This window comes from Jaculus jaculus, chromosome 8 (genome assembly GCF_020740685.1).
Source record: "Jaculus jaculus isolate mJacJac1 chromosome 8, mJacJac1.mat.Y.cur, whole genome shotgun sequence".
Classification (NCBI taxonomy): Eukaryota; Metazoa; Chordata; class Mammalia; order Rodentia; family Dipodidae; genus Jaculus; species Jaculus jaculus.
In genome coordinates this window covers 112582460-112606172 of record NC_059109.1, presented here as the reverse complement: position 1 = coordinate 112606172, position 23713 = coordinate 112582460, and the positions used below count along the sequence as shown (strand labels likewise).

Genomic DNA, 23713 nt, shown 5'->3' with positions numbered 1-23713 from the left:
AGGAGTTTGGATTTTAGGAATAAGCAAAGCCCTGCATAATGGGGCAGGCTTGGAATTCCAGCATTTGAGCTACCGAGGTAGGAAGATGGTGAATCTCAAGGCAACCTGGCCTACACAACGAGACCCTGTCGCAAACAGATACTTGGCACAGTGGCATACAAGTGTAATTTTCCCAGCACTTGGGAAGTGGGGGAGGGTCAGAAGTTCAAGGTCCTCCTCTGCTACATGGTGAGTCCCAGGTCAGTCTGAGCAATATTAAACTTAATGATAATAATAATAATAATAATAATGATAATGATAATAGTATGCCAGCCAATAAGTCTGCTTATCCGAATGTGTTTCTGCAGAAATTTAGAAAAAGCTGGCAATCGTAATGCCATTTTATGAGCCTCAGTGACAACTGAGATCATTAAGGTCCCTGAAAATGACTACAATAACATGTTGAAGCGTTTTAATAAGATTTAATTAAATTTTTACTGTAAGTTGTTCTAAGCTAATGAAACTTGAAAAAGTTAATAAATTACATGAGAAAATAAAGAAAAAAAAATAAGCAATGTAAGTGGAAGCCACGGAGGTTTGTGCTCACGATCCTCGTGGTTGGTTCTGATAGCGACTACAGTGAGACGTGTAATGTACTTTTAAAAATGAGGCCAAAGGTCACCACCTAAAAGCCACCCACCCCAAATTGCTGGCCTGCAATCCTAAACTCACAGCCACACGGACGGCGTCGCTAAGGAAAGTGCCTTCTGATTGGACAAATCCCGCAACACGTCCTCCCCTCCCCCCCCCCCGCGGCCGAGTCACTATGATTGGTTACCAAGTCTCCCAATCAGACAGCTCATTCCGAAGAGTGAGAACGTTCCTTTCCCTGTGCGGACAACTGCGCTCTGTGATTGGCTCTCGTCGTATGAGTGACGGCAGGGCCAGCCTATGGGCATCTCGAGAGGGCGGTGCTCCGCGGGTGCACTGGGTAGTGTAGCAGGAACCCCGGCGCTGTCAGTGCGTTTCCAGCTGGGCCAGCTGAGAGTGTGCCTCCGGTGCTATGGCCGCCCCGACGCAGCTGCAGGCTCTGCTCCAGGTTGTCAACACCCTGCTGCAACAGCGCCGCTACCATGCTGCTCTGGCCGTTATCAAGGGCTTCCGGAACGGGGTCGTGTGAGTGGGGCCGCGGGGTCCGGCCGGGGCAGCGGGCACGGGCCTACTTACTACCTGGGGTTCCGAGGCGCGGGTTTAAAGCCACCGCACCTAGTTGCCCTTGAGCGGCCTTGGTGTGTCTAGGTCTCGGTGTCTCCTTGTCTGTGCAGTGGGAGCTGGATTTGGGGGTTCGTAGCGTCTTGTCAGTTCTGAGCTGGGGCTCCCACTGTCCTGCTGGAAGGGCCTCGGTGCTCGACATCCCTGCACTCTTGTAGGGTTGACTGCCTCCGATGCCAACACCTGTGTCTTCTTACAGTCCGATGTACTCCACTTGGCTGGCTGTGTGCCCCTCGGCCTGTGTGGCTGTGGTGGTCCTGTCTGCCCAAACGATATTGGACTCTTTCCTCTCGCAGGCAATACACACACACACCCCAACACACACCCCAGTAAGGTGCCAGAGAACTCACGTCCTGCTTCTCAGCGTTGACTCCAGCTCTGAGTCCTAATTGTCACTGTGAACTGCTGCGTTGTGACAATGAATGTAAGAAGTGGTGGTGGGGAACTAGGAGGACTTGCTGGGCACGTTGACCTCACTTCTTCATACCGGTAGGAGGGGATGGGTGGGTCTTAGGATCATTTTGCTTGGCTGGTGCCAGGAGTTGGCCAACAATTACTCAGGGTCGATTTTTCCAGAATTGACAGGGAGTGAGCGAGAACAAAGCAAAAGTCTGTGTCCCCCTGGAGATACCGTCCTGCTGGCACGATGGTGGGCATGTGTCCTGCCAAGATGTAAACCCTGGCATGACCCTACCTATGTGATCTTGAACAAGTCATTTAGCTGCTCTAAGCCTCATTTTCTATAAAATAGGTCTCATAATGGTACTGTTAGCATGCTGTCAGAGCATTGAGTCAATGTGTATGAAAAGCTGAGCACACTTGATGAGCGTGTGTGTGTACACTGATGACTCTTGTTATATGCACACGATGTCTGTGTGGGTCAGTCCCTTACCTTTTTCAGATCTCTGCCTAAGTATCACCTTCTCATTGAGGCCATCTCCCAATTATCTACTCCTTTCTTTACTTTTACTTTACCTCTGTTGTAATCTTTCTACTGGACACTAAATAATCTTGTTTACTTTTGTACAAGGTAGGGTCTTGCTCTAGTTTGGGCTGACCTAGAATTCACTATGTAGTCTCAGTTGATCTCGAATCACAGCAATCCTTCTACCTCTGCCTCCCAAGTGTTTGTACTAAAGGTGTGTACCATTGTGCCTGGCCAATCTTGTTTTTTCTTTGTTTGTTTGTTTGTTTTGAGAGAGAGAGAGGGAAAGAGGCAGATAGAGAAGAAGAGAGAATGGACACGCCAGGGCTTCTAGCCACTGCAAATGAACTCCAGACCCATGTGCCCCTTTGTGCATCTTGGCTTATATGGGTCCTGGGGAATGGAACTGGGGTCCTTAGGCTTTGTAGCCAAATGCCTTAACCACTAAGCCATTTTCCAAGCCCCCAATCTTGCTTTTATAGTCCATCTCTCCCACTAGAAAGTGTGCTTCATCAGTCAGAGCCCATCACTTGGGAGGCTGAGGCTGGAGGATTACTGTGAGTTTGAGGCTAACTCGGTCTACATAATGAGTTCTAGGTTAGGCTGGGTTACAGTGTGAGACACTTTCTCAAAGAAAGGAAGGAAGGAGTGCTTCATGAGGATAGGATTCTTTTTTTTTTCTTCAAGTTTTATATATATATATATATATATATATATATATATATAAAACTTATTTACTTGAGATAGAGAGAATGGACATGCCAGGGCCTCCAGCCTCTGTAAACAAACTTGAGATGCATGCGCCACCTTGTGCAGCTAGCTTACGTGGGTCCTGGGGATTTGAACCTGGGAGAGGATAGGATTCTTTAAATTATTTTTTTATTAGCAACTTCTGTGATGGACTTTTTTTTCTTTTTTTTGAGGTAGGGTCTCACTCTGGTCCAGACTGACCTATATTAACTATGTGATCTTAAGGTGACCTCAAACTCATGGCAATCTTCCTACTCTGCCTACCAAGGGCTGGGATTAAAGGTGTGCACCACCATGCCTGTCTAGGAATTTTTAAAATACATATATATTTATTTTGTGTTTTTTTTTTGTTATTTTTCTGAGGTAGGGTTTCACTCTAGCTCAGGCTGACCTGGAATTCACTAGGTAGTCTCAGGGTGGTCTCGAACTCATGGCGATCCTCCTACCTCTGCCTCCCCAGTGCTGGGATTAAAGGCATGTGCCACCACGCCCGGCTTTTTAATTTTTTTTAATTAACAACTTCCATGATTGTAAACAATATTCCATGGTAATTCTCTCCCTCCCCCTGCTTTCCCCTTTCAAACTCCACTTTCCATCATATCCCCTCCCCCCTCAATCAGTCTCTCTTATTTTGATGTCATCATTTTAAATACATTTTATTTATTTATTTGAGAGCGGGAGGGAGAGAATGGGCATGCCAGCCACTGCAAACTCCAGATGCATGTGCCCTCTTGTGTATCTGGCTGACGTGGGTCCTGGAGAATCGAATGGGGATCCTTTGGCTTTGCAGGCAGACGCCTTAACCACTAAGCCATTTCTCCAGCCCTAGGAATTTTTTTGAGGCAGGGTCTTACTCTAGCCCGAGCTAACCTGGAACTCACTCTGTAGACCAGACTAGCTTCAAATTCACAGTGATCCTCCTATCTCAGCCTCCTGATTACTGTGCCACTGCACCCAGCCAGAACAGGAAATTTTACCTACTATATAATAATAGGCTCTCCAGTTTTTATTGAATGAATATGTACAAGCTAGGAGTGGAGTTTATCCCTGCTTTCCAGATGAGAAGATTGTGGCACAAAGAGGACTACCTGTTGCTCATGGTCACACCATTTTTCAGGATGGTGCCAGGATTCAAACCCACGGATACCAACCCCATTGCCAGGCTGCTGTTATTTTTCTTGGGCACACAGGTAGAAACTGACCCCTGCTAGATCTGGCCAGATTATATCAGCCACTCTTTTTGTTTGTTTGTTTGTTTTTGTTTTTGTTTGTTTGTTTGGTTGGTTTTTTGAGGTAGGGTCTCACTCTGGCCCAGGCTGACCTGGAATTCACTAGGTAGTCTCAGGGTGGCCTCGAACTCATGGAGATCCTCCTACCTCTGCCTCCCAAGTGCTGGGATTAAAGGTGTGCGCCACCACACTTGGCTTTCTTTTCTTTCTTTTTTCTTTTTTATTTTTCCAAGTTAAGGCCTCACTCTAGCCCAGGCTGACCTGGAATTTACTCTGTAGTCTCAGGGTGGCCTTGAACTACCTCTGCTGCCAAAGTGCTGGGATTAAAGATGTACGTCACCACATCCAGCTCTAGTCTCTTTGTTTTCACCAGGATGAACAGTACCCTGAAATGATACCAGTAATCCCTTTGCCAGGTACTTTCAGGGCAAAGCAGGAGTGAACCCAGTGCCGGCAGGCATTGCCTAATATGGCTTTGTACACCGATTTCCACTCCAGCTCTCCCTGTACCTTCCTCAGTGGTCTTTCCCACAGCCAGAATAGAAGCATTCTGAGGTCAGGTCCTTGAGTTCTAATCCCAATGTTTTCATCGTAAATTGAATGCCTCTTCATCTCTTTTGGCCTCAGTTTCCTCCTCTGTACGGTGAAAACAGGAGTACTCTAAGGTAGTGGTCTCTGTACTGGTTAGTGGCTCAGACCTTGATGGGCATCTGATAAACTATTGTGGCAGGAATGAGTGTGGTGGCGCACATCTGTAACCCCAGCACTTGGGAGGGTGACTTAGGAGGATTGTGAGTTTGAGGCCAGCCTGGGCGGCATAGTGAGACCTTATCTCAAAGTAAAACAAACAGGGCTAGAGAGATGGCTCAGCCATTAAAGTACTTGCAAGAAAAGTCTAACGACTCTGGTTCAAGTCCCCAGTACCCAGATGCAGAAAGCAGCACATGCATTTGGGGTTTGTTTGCAGTGGCTTGAGACCCTGCCGCATCCATTCTCTCTCTCTCCTTGCAAATACATAAATAAAAATATTAAAATCAACAAACGAGGGCGGGAGAGATGGCTTAGCAGTTAAGGCGCTTGCCTGTGAAGCCTAAGGACCCAGGTTGGATTCCCCAGTACCCACGTAAGCCAGATGCACAAGGTGACACATGCATCTGAAGTTCATTTGAGGTGGCTAGAGACCCTAACACACCCATTCTTTCTCTCTCTCTCAAATAATTAAATAAATAAAATATTAAAAAACAACAAATGAGACACACAATGGGGGGGGTGCTGGAGAAATTGCTCAAAAAAAAGGCACATACTTGCAAAGCCTGATGGCTTGGGTTCAATACCCCAGTACCCATGTAAAACCAGATGCACAAATTGACCCATGTATCTAGACTTTGTTTGTAGTGGCTGGAGGTCCTGGTGTACCCATTCTTTCTCTCCTTGCAAGTAAATAAAATATATATTTTTTAAAATACCATATAGGCCAGGCGTGGTGGCGCATGCCTTTAATTCCAGCACTTAGGAGGCAGAGGTAGGAGGATCACTGAGACTACATAGTTAATTCCAGGTCAGCCTGGACCAGTGTGAGAACCTACATGGAAAAAAAAAAAGCCATATACTACCAGGTAGCTTTTTCGGGGAGGTGATGGTAACATTCTGAAGGCCAAGTTGGGATTTTCCAGGGAGACTAGCTTGGGGATGGCTTGAAAAGAATGTGCTGTTTGTGAAGAAAGTCATGCATTTAGTGAAGCCAACTGGCATGACTGACATGTTTGAACTTTGTAAAAATTAAAACCTCCCTAAAGAACTCATAAGTTTTGAGCCACGCACGCTTTTAATGCCAGCACTTGGGAGGCAGAGATTGGAGGATCACCGTGAGTTCGAGGCCACCCTGAGATTACATAGTAGATTCCAGGTCAGCCTGAGCTATGGTGAGACCCTACCTCGAAAAACCATAAAAAAAAAAATAATAATCATAAGTTTTACTTTTTATTTTTTCCAAGGTAGGGTCTCACTCTAATCCAGGCTGACCTGGAATTCACTATGTTGTCTCAGACTGGCCTCAAAGTCACAGTGATCCTTTTACCTCTGCCTCCCCAGTGTTAGGATTAAAAGTGTGGCCGTGTGATTAAGGTGTCCCCCATAAATTTAAGCATTCTGAATGCTGGGTTCCCCGCTAATGGAGACAGTGTATTGTTGGGGGTGGGCTTATGGGTGTTATAGCCAGTTTCCCCATGCCAGTGTTTGGCACACTCTCCTGTTGCTGTTGTCCACCTTATGTTGATCAGGGGGTGATGTCCACCCTCTGCTTATGCCATCGTTTTCCCTGCCATCATGGAGCTTCCCCTCGAGTCTGTAAGGAAAAATAAATCCTTTTTTCCCAAAAGCTTTTCTTGGATGGGTGATTTTTGCCAGCAGAGCGAACCTGACTGCAACAAAAAGCGTATGCCCGGCCCCATACATTTTTATTTTTAATTTTTTTTATGTATGTGAGAGATAGAGAATGGCACACCAGGGCCCTCGAGCTACTACAAATGAACTCCAGACTTAGTGCCACCTTGTGCATCTGGCTTATGTAGGTCCTGGGGAATCAGGATTGAGGGTTTGTTTTTTTTTTTTTTTTTGCTGTTGTTTGTTTGTTTTTGTTTTTCGAGGTAGGGTTTCTCTCTAGTCTAGGCTGACTTTTTATTCACTTTGTATTCTCAGGGTGACCTTGAACTCAGGACAATTCTCCTACCTCCGCCTCCCAAGTGCTGGGATCAAAGGCATACGCCACCATGCCCAGCTCTATATACTTTTTTATACTTTTTTTAAAGTTTTTTTTTTTTTTTTTCTTCAATATAGGGTCCCAGTCTAGACCAGGCTGACCTGGATCTCAGTCCGTAGTTCTAGCTGGTCTCAAACTCATGGCAGTCTTCCTGCCTCTGCCTCCTGAGTGCTAGGATTAAAAGCGTATGCCACCACACCCATCAGCCTAAATGTTTCAGTGTGTTTTTTCTAGGTAGAGTCTCAGTCTTGCCCAAACTGACCTGGAACTCACTCTGTAGTCCCTCTGAGAGGCAGAGGTAGCAGGATCCCTGTGAGTTCAAGGCCAGTCTAGGACTATAGAGTGAGTTCCAGGTCAGCCTGGGCTAGACTGAGATCCTACCTTGAAAAAAAACAAAATATGACTTCCCCTTATAATTTTAAATAGAAATTAGAGCCTTCCTTAAAAAAAAAAAAAAAGCATTGATTTCCAGGCATGGTAGCACATTGCCTTTAATTCCAGCACTTGGGAGGCAGTGGTAAGAGGATCACTGTGAGTTGGAGGCCAGCCTGAGAATATATAGTGAATTCCAGGTCAGCCTGGGCTAGAGCAAGACTCTACCTCAAAAGACCCCCCTAAAAGTATTTATTTCTGTCTGTGCCAGGGTTGCTGCTGCTACAAATGAACGCCAGGCACACGTCACATGTACCACTCTTTGTGTCTGGGCTGACATGGGCACTGGGGAATTGAACCTGAGCTGGCAGAGTTTGCAAGCAGGGCAACCTCTGAGCCATCTCCCCAGCTCCCCATCTTCTATATTTCTTTTTTTCTTTTTGAGACAAGGTCTTCTTACATAGCCCAGATTATTCCCAAACTCTCAGTCCTCTTGCTTCAGCCTCCTGAGTGAGCCACTAGGCCTGGCTCTCTAACACTAAGAACATTTGCTCTGTGGCTAAAGTATAGAGGCTGCACTTAATGCATGAATAGTAATTCTACCATGCTGACCATTGCCCAGCCAGTGGTCAGACTGCAGAATGTTCCTGTTGTCGCACAGATGTCCTCTACAGCTACTTCCTGCAAGTCAGAGTCTCCAGAATGTCGTGCTTTTTCTGTCATTCTATCCTGTAATTCACCCCCCGCCCCGGTTTTGTTTTATTTTGTGTTTTTAGGAGAAATCTTGTGAACAGAAGAGTTAGTTACCTGCTAGATCTGGCCAGATCATCTTAGCTACACTTTGCTTTTTGCTTTTTGTTGCTGTTTTTTCGAGGTAGGGTCTCACTCTAGTCCAGGCTGACTTGGAACTCACTCTGTAGTCTCAGGGTGGCCTTGAACTCACAGAAGTCCTCCTACCTCTGCCTCCCAAGTGCTGGTATTAAAGGTGTGTGCCACCACGCCAGGCTTAGCCCCACTTTGGTACAGCCGAGGAGGGATAGACCCTGGTGTAACAAATTTCATGTCAGTTTGAGGACTTTAGGAAAGGGCTTGGCAGATGTAGGAAGTTGGGGTCACTGCTTTCTTGTATCTGGGATAAAAGGAAGAACTGTATATCCCTGAATAGTCAGACAAGGCTAAAGGCTTCACTGTGTAAGAGAAGGAGGCATGGGTTTGGAGGTGCTGGGAGAAGACAGGGTACAGGGGATGAGATGGGGCTTTGGGGCTTCTTGCTAGGCAGGGCATAACATGACTTTTTACCTGTTAACGTTTTATATTTCTTTAATTTCATTTTTTATAAATTAAGTAACATGCCAGGTATGGTGGCACATGCCTTTAATCCCAGCACTCGGGAGGCAGAGGTGGGAAGATCGCTGTGAGTTTGAGGCTGAGAATACATAGTGAACTCCAGGTCAGCCTGGGATACAGTGAAACCCTACCTCGAAAAAAACAAAAACATAAATAAATAAATAAGTAAATTAGGTAACACATTCACAAAGGACATAGTTAGATGTTTGGGCTGGAGATGGCTTAGTGGTTAAGGCACTTGCCTGCAAAGCCAAAGGACCCAGGTATGACTTCCCAGAACGCACGTAGTCCAGACACACAAGGTGACGCATGCTCGTAAGGCAGCACACATGTCTCGAGTTCTGTTGCAGTGGCTAGAGGCCTTGGCATTCTCTCTCTCTCTCATAAAAAATAAAATAAAAAGTTAAGTGTTAAGTTAGGGGTTATTGCAGTCAGCTCCATGCTGCTGGGATGAATGTCCAAACCAGACACAGTTTATGGGAGGAAGGGATACGCTACCTTCCAGATCCAGGGGAAGTTCCATTAGTGGTGGAACTCCCAAGCAGAGAGAAACAACCCGTGAGCCAGCCAAAACCAAAAGCAGCGCTGGAGATTTGGCTTAGCAGTTAAGGGGCTTGCCTGCAAAGCCAAAGAACCCCGGTTTGATTCCCCAGGACCCATGTAAGCCAGATGCACAAGGTGGCGCATACATCTGGAGTTCCTTTGCAGTGACCGGAGGCCCTGGCATGCCCATTCTCAACCCTCTCCCACCGTTTTCTTTCTCTCTCTCTCTCTCTGTCTCTCAAACAAATAAATAAAAATTAAAAAATAAAATATTGCCAGGCATGGTGGTGCACACCTTTAATCCCAGCTCTCGGGAGGCAGAGGTAAGAGGATCGTTGTGAGTTCAAGGCCACCCTGAGACTACATAACAAATTCCAGGTCAGCCTGGACTAGAGTGAAACCCTACCTTGAAAAACCAAAAAATATACATATATATAATTTAAAATATATGTGGTTTTTTTTTTTTTTAAAGCAGCATTAGGGAACTGCAGCAAGCAGGGCCCAGAGCTCACACCCCTCTGCATACCTTTGGACTGGAGTTCAGGTCCACCCCCAGTGACACCTCCTGCAGTTACAAACTTTAATAAAATGCCTGAGTCTCTGGGTGGGGACACACATTCAAACTACCACAAGGACGTAGCTCAATGACAGGACAGCTATGAGCTCAGGGCTGGATGCCATCCCGCTCTGAAATAAGAAATGAAAACAGTTGTGCTAACATGTCCTCTGTCACCAGCCCCCTCAGTGGAGACAGTCCCTGTGACCAGTCTTCTACGCCTGCCTTCCCTCTGACATGTTGCAGACATATGCAGACAAACTCTTCTGTTCTCTCCCGCGCCTTTAACATTCTTTGAAGCGTTTTAGACTTCCAGAAGAACATCACTTTACACTATTTTTGCTGTGCTGCACACACTCTTGTATGCTGTACTCTAATAAATCCCACAGACCATCAGCCCTCGTGCCAGTGGACATTGCCCACTCCAGCTCTCCCATGCCCACCTCAGTGAGTCTTCTCAGCCAAGGCAGACCTCTTGGGCGCTAATCCCAGTGCCTTCATTCTGAAAATTGAATGGCCATATCTTCTCGTCTGTTTCTTCCTATGTAAAAATGAAAACAGTAAACTCATAAAGCTGTCTTTAGTGTGTGTGTGTGTGTGTGTGTGTGTGTGTGTGTGTGTGTGTGTGTGTCTCCCAGCTAGCCATACTAGGCAAACATTTTATCACCGGGGTACTTCCCCAAGCCCTGCATCATTCTTTTACAGCTCTCTCTACATGGTGTAGCCATTATTTATTCACTCACTAGTCCCATGTAGATGGATATGAGTTTGAGCCTAGTCTTCTATTGTTTCATGGAAGTCCCCTGTTAAGGGATTGCACCAGTGGAGGTCTTTGGAAGCTGCCAGGTGTTTTCAGGCCTGGTAAGACCAGGGTTGGGCAGCTGTAGAAATGAAGGTAAGGCTATCTGATTAAAAAAAAAAAAAAAAAGAAGCCAAGGGTCCTGGAGAGATGGCTTAGCAGTTAAGGCACTTGCCTGAAAAGCCAAAGGACCTAGGTTTGATTACCCAGGACCCATGTAGGCCAGATGCACAAGGTGGCGTATGTGTCTGGAGTTTGTTTGCAGTGGTTGGAGTCTGGCATGCCAATTCTCTCTTTTCTCTATGCCTCTCTCTCTCAAATAAAATAAAATTTAAAAATAAAATAAGAGGCCAAGCCGGGTATAGGGCACATACTTTAAAAAAAAAATTTATGTCTGGCGTGGTGGCTCATGCCTTTAATCCCAGCACTTGGGAGGCAGAGGTAGGAGGATTGCCATGAGTTCGAGGCCACCCTGAGACTACATAGTGAATTCCAGATCATCCTGACCTAGAGCGAGACCCTATTTTGAAAAACCACACACACATATACACCTAAAAGCCAGGGGACTGGAGAGATGGCTCAGTGGCTGAGGTGTTTACCTGTGAAGCCTAACAACTCGAATGGGATTCCCTAGTACCTATGTAAAGCCAGATGCACAGTGGTGCATGCATACAGCTCTGGAGGCCCTGGCACACCCATTCTCTCTATTTCTCTGTCTCTCTTCTATCTGTCTCTGCTTGCAAATAAATAAATTTTTAAGAAGGCAGGAATGATGACATGCACCTATAATCCCAACATTCAGGGAGGCACATAGGAGAATCAGGAGTTCAAAGTTATCCTTAACTGTATGGTGAGTTCATGGCCCGACTGGGCTATGTGAGACCCTGTCTCAAAGACAGAGAGAGAAAGGGAGAGAGGAAAGGAAGGAAGGAAGAGTTAAGGATTTTTTTCAGGAGTTACATCCCTTTTGTTTTGAAAGAGTTGCACTATGGCCTGAAATTAACTACATAGACCAGGCTAGCCTCAAATTCAAAATTTTAAAAAATTGTTTTTTGGTTTTTCAAGGTAAGGTTTCACTCTAGGCCAGGCTGACCTGAAATTTACTATCTAGTCCCAGGGTAGACTTGAACTCACAGCGATCCTCCTACCTCTGCTTGCTCAAGTGTTAGGATTAAAAGCATGTGCCACCATGCCTGGCTAAAAAAATTTTAGTCACTTTATTTTATTAATTGATTGATTCATTCTTTTGAGGTAGGGTCTCACTCTAGCTCAGGCTGACCTGGAACTCACTGTAGTTCAGGCTAGTCTCAGACTCACAGCAATCCTCCTATCTCTGCCTTCTGAGTGGTTTAGTCAGTTTGTTTTATTTATGTATATATATATTTTGAGGCAAGCCCAACAGACTGTCCTTTTTTTTTTTAATGTGTGAGAGAGAAAGAGAGAGAGAATTGGTACGCCAAGGCCTCCAGCCACTGCAGTCGAACTCGATGTGTGCCCCCTACCCTCATGCATATGTGCGTGCTTACATCATTTTATGCGTCTGGCTTACGTGGGACCAGGAAAGTTGAACTTGAGTCCTTAGGCTTTGCAGGCAAGCACCTTAACCACTAAGCCATCTCTCCAAGTCCTATTTTGGTTTTCTGAGACAGGGTCTCATATATCTCAGGCTGACATTAAAATCCCTATATAGGCAAGGATATCCTTGATCTCCTGATACTCTCTCTGCCTCTTCCTCCAAAGTGCTATAATTACAAGTGAGTGCCACCATGCCCAATTTGTGGGGCGCTGGGGATCAAACCCAGAGCTTACTGTATGCTAGGGAAACACTCTACGAACTGAGCTGTATTATTAACCAGATTTTTAATATTTATTTATTTAATTGCAAACAGAGACAGAAAGAGAGAGAATGTGTGTGCCAGGGTCTCTAGACACTGCAAATGATGCATGCATGCATCACTTTGTGCATTTGGTTTTACATGGTTACTGGGGAATTGAACCCAGGTCACTAGGCTTTGCATGCAAGTGCCTTAACCACTCAGTCATCTCTCTAGTCCCAACATTTTTTAATTATTTTGGTTGTTTTTTTCAAGGAAGGTTCTCTAACCCAGACTGACCAGAAACTCATTCTTTTTGGTTTTTTGTTTGTTTGTTTGTTGTTGTTGTTGTTTTGTTTTTCAAGGTAGGGTCTCCCTCTAGCTCAGGCTGACCTGGAATTCGCTATGGGGTTTCAGGGTGGCCTTGAACTCGCTGCGATCCTCATATCTCTGCCTCCCGAGTACTGGGATTAAAGTCATGTGCCACCATGCCCAGCTGAAACTCACTGTTTAGCCCCAGACTGGCCTCAAACTCACAGTAGTCCTCCTATCTCAGCCTCCTGAGGGCTGGGACTAAAAACATGTGCCACCATGCCTGGTCCCAGATTTTTAAAACTTTTTTAAAAATTATTTTAAAATTTTATTTTTTGTTTATTTTATTTGAGAGAGAGAGAGAATGGGTGTACCAGGGCCTCCAGCCACTGTAAACGATCTCTAGACTCATGCGCCCCCTTGTGCATCTGGCTTACATGGGTCCTGGGGAATCAAACTGAAGTCCTTTGGCTTTGCAGGCAGACGCCTTAACCGCTAAGCCATCTCTCCAGCCCCAAAACATTTTTTTTTTCCCCCAAGGTAGGGTCTTGTTCTAGCCAAGGCTAACCTGGAATTCACTGTGTAGTCTTGGTGGCCTTGAACTCACAGTGATCCTTCTACTTCTGCCTCCTGAGTGTTGGGATTAAAAGCATGCACCTCCATGCCTGTCCCAGCTCAGTTTTTTTTTTTTTTTTCTTTTGCATTTGGCTTTATGTGGGTTCTGGGGAGTTGAACCTCAGTGGGCAGGCATTGAAAGAAAGTCCAGCTCAGTTTTTAAAACTTATTTATTTTTATAAACTTGAGATCCTCCTGTGTATGATAGTTGGAACAATGAGCATTTAAAGCAAGAAGAAAAAGAGCTGAACTTGGTGGTGCACACCTTTAATCCCAGCACTTGGGAGGCAGAAGTAGGAGGATCACTGTGAGTTTGAGGCCAGCCCAGGACTACATAGTAAATTCCAGGTTCGCCTGGACCAGAGTGAGACCCTACCTCAAAAACACCAAAATTTCAGGGCATGGTGACACACACCTTAAATCCTAGCACTCGGGAGGCAGAGGTAGGAGGATCACTGTGAGTTCAAGGCCACCCTGAGACATCATTGTGTATTCTAGGTCAGCCTGAGTTAGAGTGAGACCTTACCTCAAAAAACTAAAAAAAACAAAATAAAAAATACAAGGAGAAGGTAGGAAAATATTACTTGGCTGTTTTAGACAATAGGTTAACTTTAAGATAGATCAAGCTGTGAACATAGAGCCTTCTAGAAATTAGTTTCCCCTATGAGTAATTAAGGGCTACACTGGAATCAGTCAGCCATCATTTAGTGAGCATGTACTATATATATGTCAAGTATGCAGGGCACTTGAGGACTGCAGACCTGTCCTCACAGCAGATGGAGAGAATTATTAGGCTAGATCATTAGGTCATTAAGTGTGAGAGTAAAGAGCCGCGGAGAAGCCTCGGGATCTGAGGCAGGAAGACTGTTGCCTAAAACCTAGCCTAGACAGAAACCTTTGCAGGAGGGCCCAGCTGAGCCTGGAGGGCTGGGGACAAGTGACTAGGTGAGGAGTGTGGAGCACCACAGTCCTCAGCTGGAAAGAGCAGCCCGGATGAGGGCTTGGAGGCAGAGAAGCTGCTGGGTCTGGAACTGTAGGGAGACCACTGTGGCTGGAGCCAAATCAGACGGCCAGGGTGAGGTAGAGGAGTAAGCAAGGGCCAAGTCCTATGTCCTCTTCAGGGCTGCGGCAGGCAGCTTAGAGCTTATCCTCTGAGAAGTGGGAAGATAGAGGCTTTGGGATTCTATGCCTCTTTGTTTCAGGACAGGGCATCTCTGTGTACCCAGGCTGGCCTTAAGCTCACAGTCCTTCCACCACAACCTCCCACATGTCGGAATTACAGGCATGTGGCACACCACATCTTATAGATGTTGGAGGATTTAAGATGGACTGATATAAGATTAATATATATATTTTTTCTTTTTATAAAAATATTTTTAGCTGGGCGTGGTGAGAAAGAGGGAGGGAGAGAGAATGCGCACATTAGGGCCTCTAGCCACTGCAAACAAATTTCAGATGCATGTGCATCTGGCTTACATGGGTTCTGGGGAGTTGAACCTGGACCCAGAGGCTTCATAAGCAAGCGCCTTAACTGCTAAGCCATCTCTTCAGCCCTATAATTTTTTAAAAAAAATATTTACTTATTTGAGAGAGAGAAAGGCAGATAGAATGGGCACTCTAGGGTCTCTAGCTACTGCTAACAAACTCCAGACCCAAGTACCACCTTGTGTATCTGGTTTTACATGGGAAGTAGGAGAGATGAGAAACAGAGAGAATGGGCGCTCCAGGGCTTCCAGCTACTGCAAATAAACTCAGAGTGCATTTATGGGGAACTAGGAAATCAAACTCGGATTGTTAGGCTTTGCAGGCAAGCGCCTTAGCCACTGGGCCATCTCTCCAGCTCCCCCCCCCTTTTTTAAATTAATTATTTATTTATTTGAGAGCGACAGACACAGAGAGAAAGACAGATAGAGGAAGAGAGAGAGAATGGGCGCGCCAGGGCTACCAGCCACTGCAAACGAACTCCAGACGCGTGCGCCCCCTTGTGCATCTGGCTAACGTGGGACATGGGGAACCGAGCCTCGAACTGGGGTCCTTAGGTTTCACAGGCAAGCGCTTAACCGCTAAGCCATCTCTCCAGCCCAGCTTCCCCCTTTTTTGAGGTAGCCCAGGCTGGCCTGGAACTCACTATGTAGTCTTAGGGTGCCCTTGAACTCACAGCAGTGCTCCTATCTCCACTCCCTTCCCCCTCTCCAGTGCTGGGATTAAAGATGTGGACCACCACAGCTGGCTTCAGATTTATATATTTATTTATTTATTTTTCCAAGTATATTTTATCATTTCTTTATGAACAAGGGAGGGAATTGGCACGTGTGTGTGCAGATGCACCCCACATATGCACGTGTGAGGCTAGAGAAGGATGTTGGATCTCCTCTTCCATCAGTCTGTCACATCCTCTTCTTGAGACTCGGTCTCTCACTGAGCCTGGAGCTACCGTTTTTGGTCTAGTTGGCTGACCAGTGAGCCCCACGATTCTCCTGTTTCCATCTCATCACAGGACTGGGGTTACAGGCATGTGTGGTCACACCTAGATTTTTATGTGGGTGCTGGGGATCAAGCTCAGGCCGTTCAGGACCTCCAAGGCCCTCATGTTTGCTCAGCAAGTACTCTTACCCTCTGAGAAGTTTGGAGATATAGACCAACTGCCTAGTATGTCTAAAACCCTAGATTTCATCTCTAGCACTGCAAAATAAAACCAAAAAAGATTATTCTGAGCAGGTCTAATATCTTAGTGGCACAGCAATTGCCTAGCACCCTACACACAAAAATAAAAAATAACAGCAATGGTAATAATAAATTAAGCTGGGCCTGGGCTATATACCCATAAACCCAGCATTTACAAGGTAGAGACAGGAATATCAGGATTTCAAGGCCAGTGTCAACTACAGAGTCTTGGATACATGAAATGGCCAGGTGTCACTGGGAGAGCCCAGGAAGAAACTGCTACAGTGATGCCACAGTAACTGTCTTCTTCTGTTCCTGCAGTTATGGAGTGAAAATCCGGGCCCCTCACGCACTGGTCATGACCTTTCTCTTCAGGAGTGGCAGGTAAACCTTCTATGGACAATGTCCAACTGGGATAGAATGTGATCAGCCCTTGGGCCAGGGTGGTTGTAGTAACTTACCAGCTAGGTCTAACCTGTCCCCTTGCCCTGTCCCCTAAAGTCCAACTCTGATCCTATATCCTTACTTTAAAATGCCCGTGGCTCCTGGCTTTCAAGGTGTTCTACAACTCAGCCTCAGCCAAGTCCCCACAGCGTCCACCCTGGAGTCAGTTTCCTGGGCACACAGGACTGGCCACTGTTCCACGCACGCGCTAAGTGAGCTTTCACACCCGCCCACTTGCTCGGGTACACTCCCTTTCAGGAACGTCCTGACCTCTCCCTGCCCACCTTTATTTCCCTCTGGCAACCTGCCCAGTCCTGTGTGGGTGACATCCTCTGGGAAGCTGTCTCTGTCTTGGCCTTCCTCTGATCTCCCATAATGCTTCCCTCAAAGCCTTTCACAGAAGACATCTTGTGCTCCACTGCTTGTGGATGTAGGCACACTACCACGCCTGGAGTCGCCTGGGCGAAGTTCAATTTGCAAGATTTTCTTTTTGTTTTTAAGATTATTTTTATTAATTAATTAATTTATTTATTTATTTACATATTGGACACAGAGAGAGGGGGGGAGAGAGAGAGAATGGGCATGTCAGGGCCTCTAGCCACCATAACTGAACTCCAGACACATGTGCCACCATGTGCATCTGGTTTACATGGGACCTGGAGAATCGAACCGGGATCCTTAGGCTTTATAGGCAAGTGCCTTAACCTCTCAGCCATCTCTCCAGCCCCTCTTTTTGTATTTTTTTTGTTTTTGTTTATTTTATTCTTTTTTTCTTTTTAAGGTAGGGTTTTGTCCTACCCAGGCTGACCTGGAATTCACTATGTAGTCTCAGGGTGGCCTCGAACTCATGGTGATCCTCCTACCTCTGCCTCCCCAGTGCTGGGATTAAAGACCTGCGCCACCACGCCCAGCTTATTTTTTTGTTTCTCGAGGTAGGGTCTGACTCTAGTCCAGGCTGACCTGGAATTCACTATGTAGTCTCAGGGTGGCCTCAGAACTCATGGTGATCCTCCTACCTCTGCCTCCCGAGTGCTGGGATTAAAAGCTTGTGTCACCACGCCCAGTTTTTGTATTTTTTTAATAAATATTTTATTTATTTATTTGCAAGGAGAGAGAAAGAGAACGGGTGTACCAGGGAGTACTAGTGAACTCCAGATGCTTGTACCACTTAGTGCATCTGGCTTTCCGTGGGTACTGAGGAATCAAACCAGGGTTGTCAGGCTTTGCAGGCAAGCACCTTAACCTCCGAGCCACCTCTCCAGCACCCTCTTTTTGTATTTTTCTTTCTTTCTTTCTTTCTTTTTTTTTTTTTTTTTTGATTTTTCAAGGTAGGGTCTCACTCTGGCCCAGGAGGCTGACCTGGAATTCACTATGTACTCAGGGTGGCCTCAAACTCAAAGCGATCCTCCTACCTCTGCCTCCCGAATGCTGGGATAAAAGGCATGCACCACCACACCTGCCTTGTTACTTTTTATTTTATTTAATTTTAATTAATTAATTTATTTTGGTTTTTCAAGGTGGGGGTCTCACTTTAGTCTAAGCTGACCTGGAATTCACTATGTAGTCTCAGGGCGGCCTTGAACTCATGGTGATCCTCCCACATGTGCCTCCTGAGTGCTGGGATTAAAGGTGTGTGCCACCACGCCCACTCTTTTTTTCTTTTAAATTTATTTATTTATTTATTTGACACTGACAGTCACAAAGAGAAAGAGGCAGATAGATAGAATGAGAATGGGTGCATCAGGGCTTCCAGCCACTGCAAAGGAACTCCAGACACATGCGCCCCCTTGTGCATCTGGCTTACTTGGGTCCTGCATAATTGCGTCTCAAACCAGGTCCTTAGGCTTCGCAGGCAAGTGTTTAACTGCTAAGCCATCTCTCCAGCTCTCTCTCTCTCTTTTTTTAAAAAACAAATTCTTTCTCTGTAGCCTGTCCTGGACTATAACTCTCAATCCTGCCTCAGACTCCTGAATTCTTTTTTTTTTTTTTTTTTTTTTTTTTTGGTTTTTCGAGGTAGGGTCTCACTCTGGTCCAGGCTGACCTGGAATAAACTCTGTAGTCTCAGGGTGGCCTTGAACTCACGGCGATCCTCCTACCTCTGCCTCCCGAGTGCTGCTTTTTTTTTTTTTTTTTTGAGGTAGGGTCTCACTGTAGCTCAGGCTGACCTGGAACTCACTATGTAGTCTCAGAGTGGCCTCAAACTCCTCACAGTGATCCTCCTACCTCTGCCTCCTGAGTTCTGTGATGAAAGGTGTTGGATTACAGGCTGAAATCCAGCTTTCTTTTTAAAATCTATTTTATTTATTTATTATTTTGAGAGAAAGAGGCAGAGAGAGGGAGAGAATGGGCATGGCAGGACCTTCAGCCACTACAAACGAACTCCAGACACATGCGCCCCTTTGTGCATCTGGCTTATGCGGGTCCTGGAGAATAGAACTGGGATCCTTTGGCTTTGCAAGCAAATGCCATAACTGCTAAACCATCTCTCCATCCCTAAATCCAATTTCTCATTGTGAACACAGCTTTCCTGAGGCGCATGTTCTCATGACCCAAGAAGCAGCTGCTGCTGGCTGTTCCCACTCACCTGGCAGACTTCCACCCGGCCCAAGTAGCCTGCTGCTGTGATGGGATTTTGTCAGGCTTGCAGGATGTTTGAGTGTGCCTTTCCTGAGAGGTGTTGTTCGTGGACACACCTGGTCTCTGCATTGAGAGGTGCATGCTGCTTGTCTCTCTGCTGCCCTCTAGTGATTATTTTTTAAACAATATTGTTATTTATTTGAGAGATTTGAAATTGAGAGACTGGACACACCAGGGCTTCCTGCCATGGCAGAGGAACTCCAGACAAAGATGCCATCTTGTTTGTGTGCCTGGCTTTTTGTGGGTACTGGGGAATTGAACCCAGGCCATCAGACTTTGAAAGCCATCTTCCCAGTCCCTCTTTTTTTTTCAATTTTTTAAAAAATTTTATTTATTTATTTGAGAGCTACAGACAGAGAAAGAGGCAGAGAGGGAGAGAAAGAATGGGTGCGCCAAGGCTTCCAGCCACTGCAAACGAACTCCAGACACATACATCCCTTGTGCATCTGGCTGACGTGGGTCTTGGGGAATTGAGCCTCACACCAGGGTTCTTAGGCTTCACAGGCAAGCGCTTTAACTGCTAAGCCATCTCTCCAGTGCCCCCCTTTTTTATTCGTTTTTCGAGGTAGGGTCTCACTCTAGTCCAGGCTGACCTGGAATTCACTATGTAGTCTCAGGGTGGTCTTGACCTCAGGTGATCCTCCTTCCTCTGCCTCCCCAGCTCTGGGATTAAAGGCGTGTGCCACCACGCCCAGCTGCCAGTCCCTCTTTCTTTGAGTCTTAAAAGCTACATCAGAGCCTGGCATGGTGGCACTCACCTTTAATCTTAGCATTTAGGAGACCAAGGTAGAAGGATCCACATGAGTTCGAGGACAGAGTTTACATAGTGAATTCAGGTCAGCCAGGGCTAGAGTGAAGCCCTACCTTGAAAACCTGGAGGAAATAAAAAGATACTTCAAGTAGCTTTCTCTTTGAAGAAAAAAGACAAAACTCAAGGTGGTCCTACAACCTCTTCCCATTCCTCACATCCTTCTCCTCATGCATTCTCTACTCGTGGGCCACACTAACCTCTCTCTGTTTCTTTATTCCGCACTGTCTGACCTTAGGGTCTTTCCATATGCTGCATCCTCTGCCTGGACACAACATGCTCTTCTATTGGCTGTATTGATTCTGCCTCATCTTTCAGATCCTATGACCATCTCTTGTCCAAGTCAATGTCTGATCCTCATCTTGGTGATTACATTTCCCTCTCATAAGCCCCATGAAAGCATCAAGCAGAACTGCTGTTTCTCAGCATTTTATCCCTGACCCAGCACATAGTAGGCACTTGCTTGTTCTCATGCCCATCTTCTCCCAATTTACTGACAACTTGTTGTGTGCTGGGCACTGCTTGGTGCCCTTAGGATCTAGACACAACTTCAGGAGCTTCTGCCGGAGTGCAGCAGGGATAGGGCTACATAAAGAAGCACAGACAGGAGCTGGAGAGGTGGCTTAGCGGTTAAGTGCTTGCCTGCGAAGCCTAAGGACCCATGTTCCACTCTGCAGATCCCACATAAGCCTGATGTACAAAGGAGAGGCAAGCACAAGGTCGCACATGTCCACTAGGTGGTGCAAGCGCATCTAGAGTTTGATTTCAGTGGCTGAAGCCCTGGCACCCAATTGTCTCTTTCTCTCTCAAATAAAAGATTTTTGTTGTTGCTGCTGTTGTTTTTTGTTTTTCTGGGGTAGAGTCTCGCTCTAACCCAGGCTGTTCTGGAATTCACTGTGAAGTCTCAGAGTGGCCTCAAACTCACAGCAATCCTCCTACCTCTGCCTCCCAAGTGCTGGGCTTAAAGGTGTACACCACCATGCCTTGCTTAAAGAGTTGTTTTTTTGTGTTTTTTTTTTTTAAAGAAGCACAGATGGGCTGGAGAGATGAGATGGCTTAGCGGTTAAGGCATTTGCCTGCAATGCCAAAGGACCAAGGTTTAATTCCCAGGATCCATGTAAGCCAGATCTACAAGATGATGAATAAGTCTGGAGATCATTTGCAGTGGCACGCCTATTCTCTATCTGTACCCCCCTCAAATAAACAAATAAAAATAAATGTAATTTAAGAAGTACAGAAATGTCAGGTGGGTTCACAGCACCTGTAAAGAAGAAACACAGGTGGGTGCTCATCTTTCCTGTGGGGAGTCGGAATGCCTCTCTGAGAAGGTGACATTGAGCTAAGAAGGCCCAAGTCTGGGGAGAGGGAGGCAGCCCTAAGGACATGGAACACTCTCCATGGAGGCCTTGGGATGAATAAATTCTAGGCCTTGAACTCCTTGCCTAGTTCAGTTCTTCACGGCCTGTGGGTAAATGAGCCTGTGTTCCTGGGACTCCCCTTGTTTGTACAGCCTGCAAGAGAAGCTGCGGGCCATTGTGCGGGCCACGTATACCCACTCCCGGAATCTGGCCTGCTTTGTGTTCACCTACAAGAGTCTCTGTGCGCTACAGTCCCACGCGCAAGGCAAGACCTACCAGATACACTCTTTTCTGGCTGCCTTCATTGGAGGCCTCCTGGTGTTTCGAGAAAACAATAACATCAATAGCCAGGTAAAGGTCTTCCTGAAAGGGGCCTGGGGCGCGGGAAGTGGCTTGGGCATAAAGTTAGAGGTGGGTGCTGAGGAAGATGAGCCAGCTGTCTTCCACCTCGGAGGTCTGAGAGTAGTCCACGCCTCCCTTCAGTTTCCTTGCATGTAAACCAATCCCGTGAGGCCTCTCCTCAGTGTGTCTCTACCACTCTGCTCTTTGGGGCAAAGATTTTGTGTGTGCATGTTTTGAGACAGGCTCTCATTTAGTCCAGGCTGACCTTGAACTCCTGATCTTCCTGCTCTGTCTTCCAAATGCTGAGATTACAGATAGGTGGGGCAAAGATTTTTTTTTTTTAAGTGCCTTTAGCCGGGTGTGGTGGTCCACAGCTTTAATCCCAGCCCTCGGGAGGCAGAGGCAGAGGAAGGCTCCCAGGCTAACCTGTACTCTCAGGCTGGCCTCAACACCAGTGATCCTCCTACCTTGGGCTTCCTAAGTGCTGGGATTAAAGGTGTGTGCCACCACGTCCTGCTTACACACCAGCTTCTTTTATTTACTTATTTATTTGTTTTGTTTTTTTGAGGTACGGTCTCACTCTAGCCCAGGCTGACCTGGAACTCACTATGTATGTAGTCTCAGGGTGGCCTCCAACTCACGGCAGTTCACCTACCTCTGCCTCCCGAGTGCTGGGATTAAAGGCATGCGCCACCACACCTGGCCACACCAACTTTTGAAAACAAAAGTCTGTGCACACTTGACACTCCAGGGGATGAATGTAAGCAGGAGAAAGGTTCCCAGGGGTCATGCCAGTCACCCCCATTGTTCCCTCCCTGCAGATCAACATGTACCTGACGTCACGTGTCCTGTTTGCCCTGTGCCGCCTGGGTGTGGAGAAGGGCTACATCCCTGAGCTCAGGTGGGACCCATTCCCTTTGCACACCGCAATGGTCTGGGGCATTGGGCTGTGGCTCTTTGAGTATCATCGGACCACATTGCAGCCCTCACTGCGGTCCTCCATGACCTACCTCTATGAGGACAGCAACGTGTGGCACGACATCTCAGACTTCCTCATCTACAACAAGAGCCGTCCCTCCAAGTAACACGGTCCTGAGGTGTCCCTTCACCCTAACAACTTCCAGTTCAGTGTCCAGCTGCAGCTCAAGGTTTGGCTCCATCAGGAAACCCTCCCTAAGGATTCTGCCTTCTCAAAGTCACGGGCCGCACTCCAACCTGTGTGACCGCAGGAAGCCACTGGCCGGATTAGGAGCACTGATTTTCGCACCTGCTAGCTACTTCTGACTGGAACACCAGCGGCTGGATCTGGCTGAAGAGTCCGGGCCTTCCTCCCAGCTCTGCTACTGACTTCTGTAAGGCCAGGGCAAGCCGCAGCCCTCTGTGGCCTGGAGACCATGCAGCTCAGAGAAGGACCTTTACAGGAGGGTCTTTTCCTGGCCAGTATGTTAATCTTCTCCTGTGCTATGTAAAAGAGGGCTCTTTGCTGGTGGGCAGTAGGTTTCAAATTCTTTGAAAAAAAAAAAAAATACTAAGAACTTTCCCAGGTGTTCTATTGGAGAACATCTAGAGCCCACCCATCCAATAGAAACACCACATAGACCATAACTCCCATTAGACTTTTTCAAGGGCCAGGGGTGTATCTCAGTGGTGCAACCCTGTGTGAGGTTCTGGATTCTGTCCCCAGCACTAGAAAAAAACAAAAACAAAAACAAAACAAAAACAAACCAACTGTAGTAGCCACATTTTTAAAAAGTGCAAAGGAGGCTGAGGCAGGAGGATTATGAGTTTCAGGCTTGCCTGAGCTACACAGCAAGACTGTGTCTCAAAAAAATAAAAACAAAATAAGATTAATCTTAATTATATACTTAACCCGATATTTCTAAAATGTTGTCATTTCAATGTATGATTAACATAAAAAATTAATGACATGCTGGGTGTAGTTGTGCACGCCTTTGATCCCAGCACTCTGGAGGCAGAGGTAGGAGGACCACTGTGAGTTGGAGGCCACCCTGGGGCTACAGACTGCATTCCAAGTCAGCCTGGGCTAGAGTGAGACCCCACCTCAGAAAGAAAAATTAATGCCATATTGTACTCCCCCATACAAGTCTTCAATGCTTTGTGCTTTAGCACAGCTCAGTTGGAGTAGCCACACTTCCAGACTGTAGCCATTCGGGGCCAGTGGTTAGTAT

General features: G+C 46.5%; 1 protein-coding gene and 1 non-coding gene across 2 annotated transcripts; both read left to right on the top strand.

Moving 5' to 3' along the window:
• The first annotated feature begins 305 nt into the window (after nt 1-305).
• On the top strand, nt 306-436 carry LOC123463231. The gene has a single exon (XR_006638822.1). It is a non-coding gene; the product is annotated as a small nucleolar RNA SNORA33 (small nucleolar RNA).
• A 538-nt stretch (nt 437-974) lies between these two features.
• Pxmp4 (peroxisomal membrane protein 4) lies at nt 975-23238 on the top strand. Its single transcript, XM_004668094.2, has 4 exons — nt 975-1155; nt 16257-16319; nt 21335-21533; nt 22346-23238. Exons 1-4 carry the CDS (start codon nt 1043-1045, stop codon nt 22607-22609), a joined length of 639 nt encoding a protein of 212 aa, XP_004668151.1. The 5' UTR covers nt 975-1042; the 3' UTR covers nt 22610-23238.
• The last annotated feature ends 475 nt before the right edge of the window (nt 23239-23713 follow it).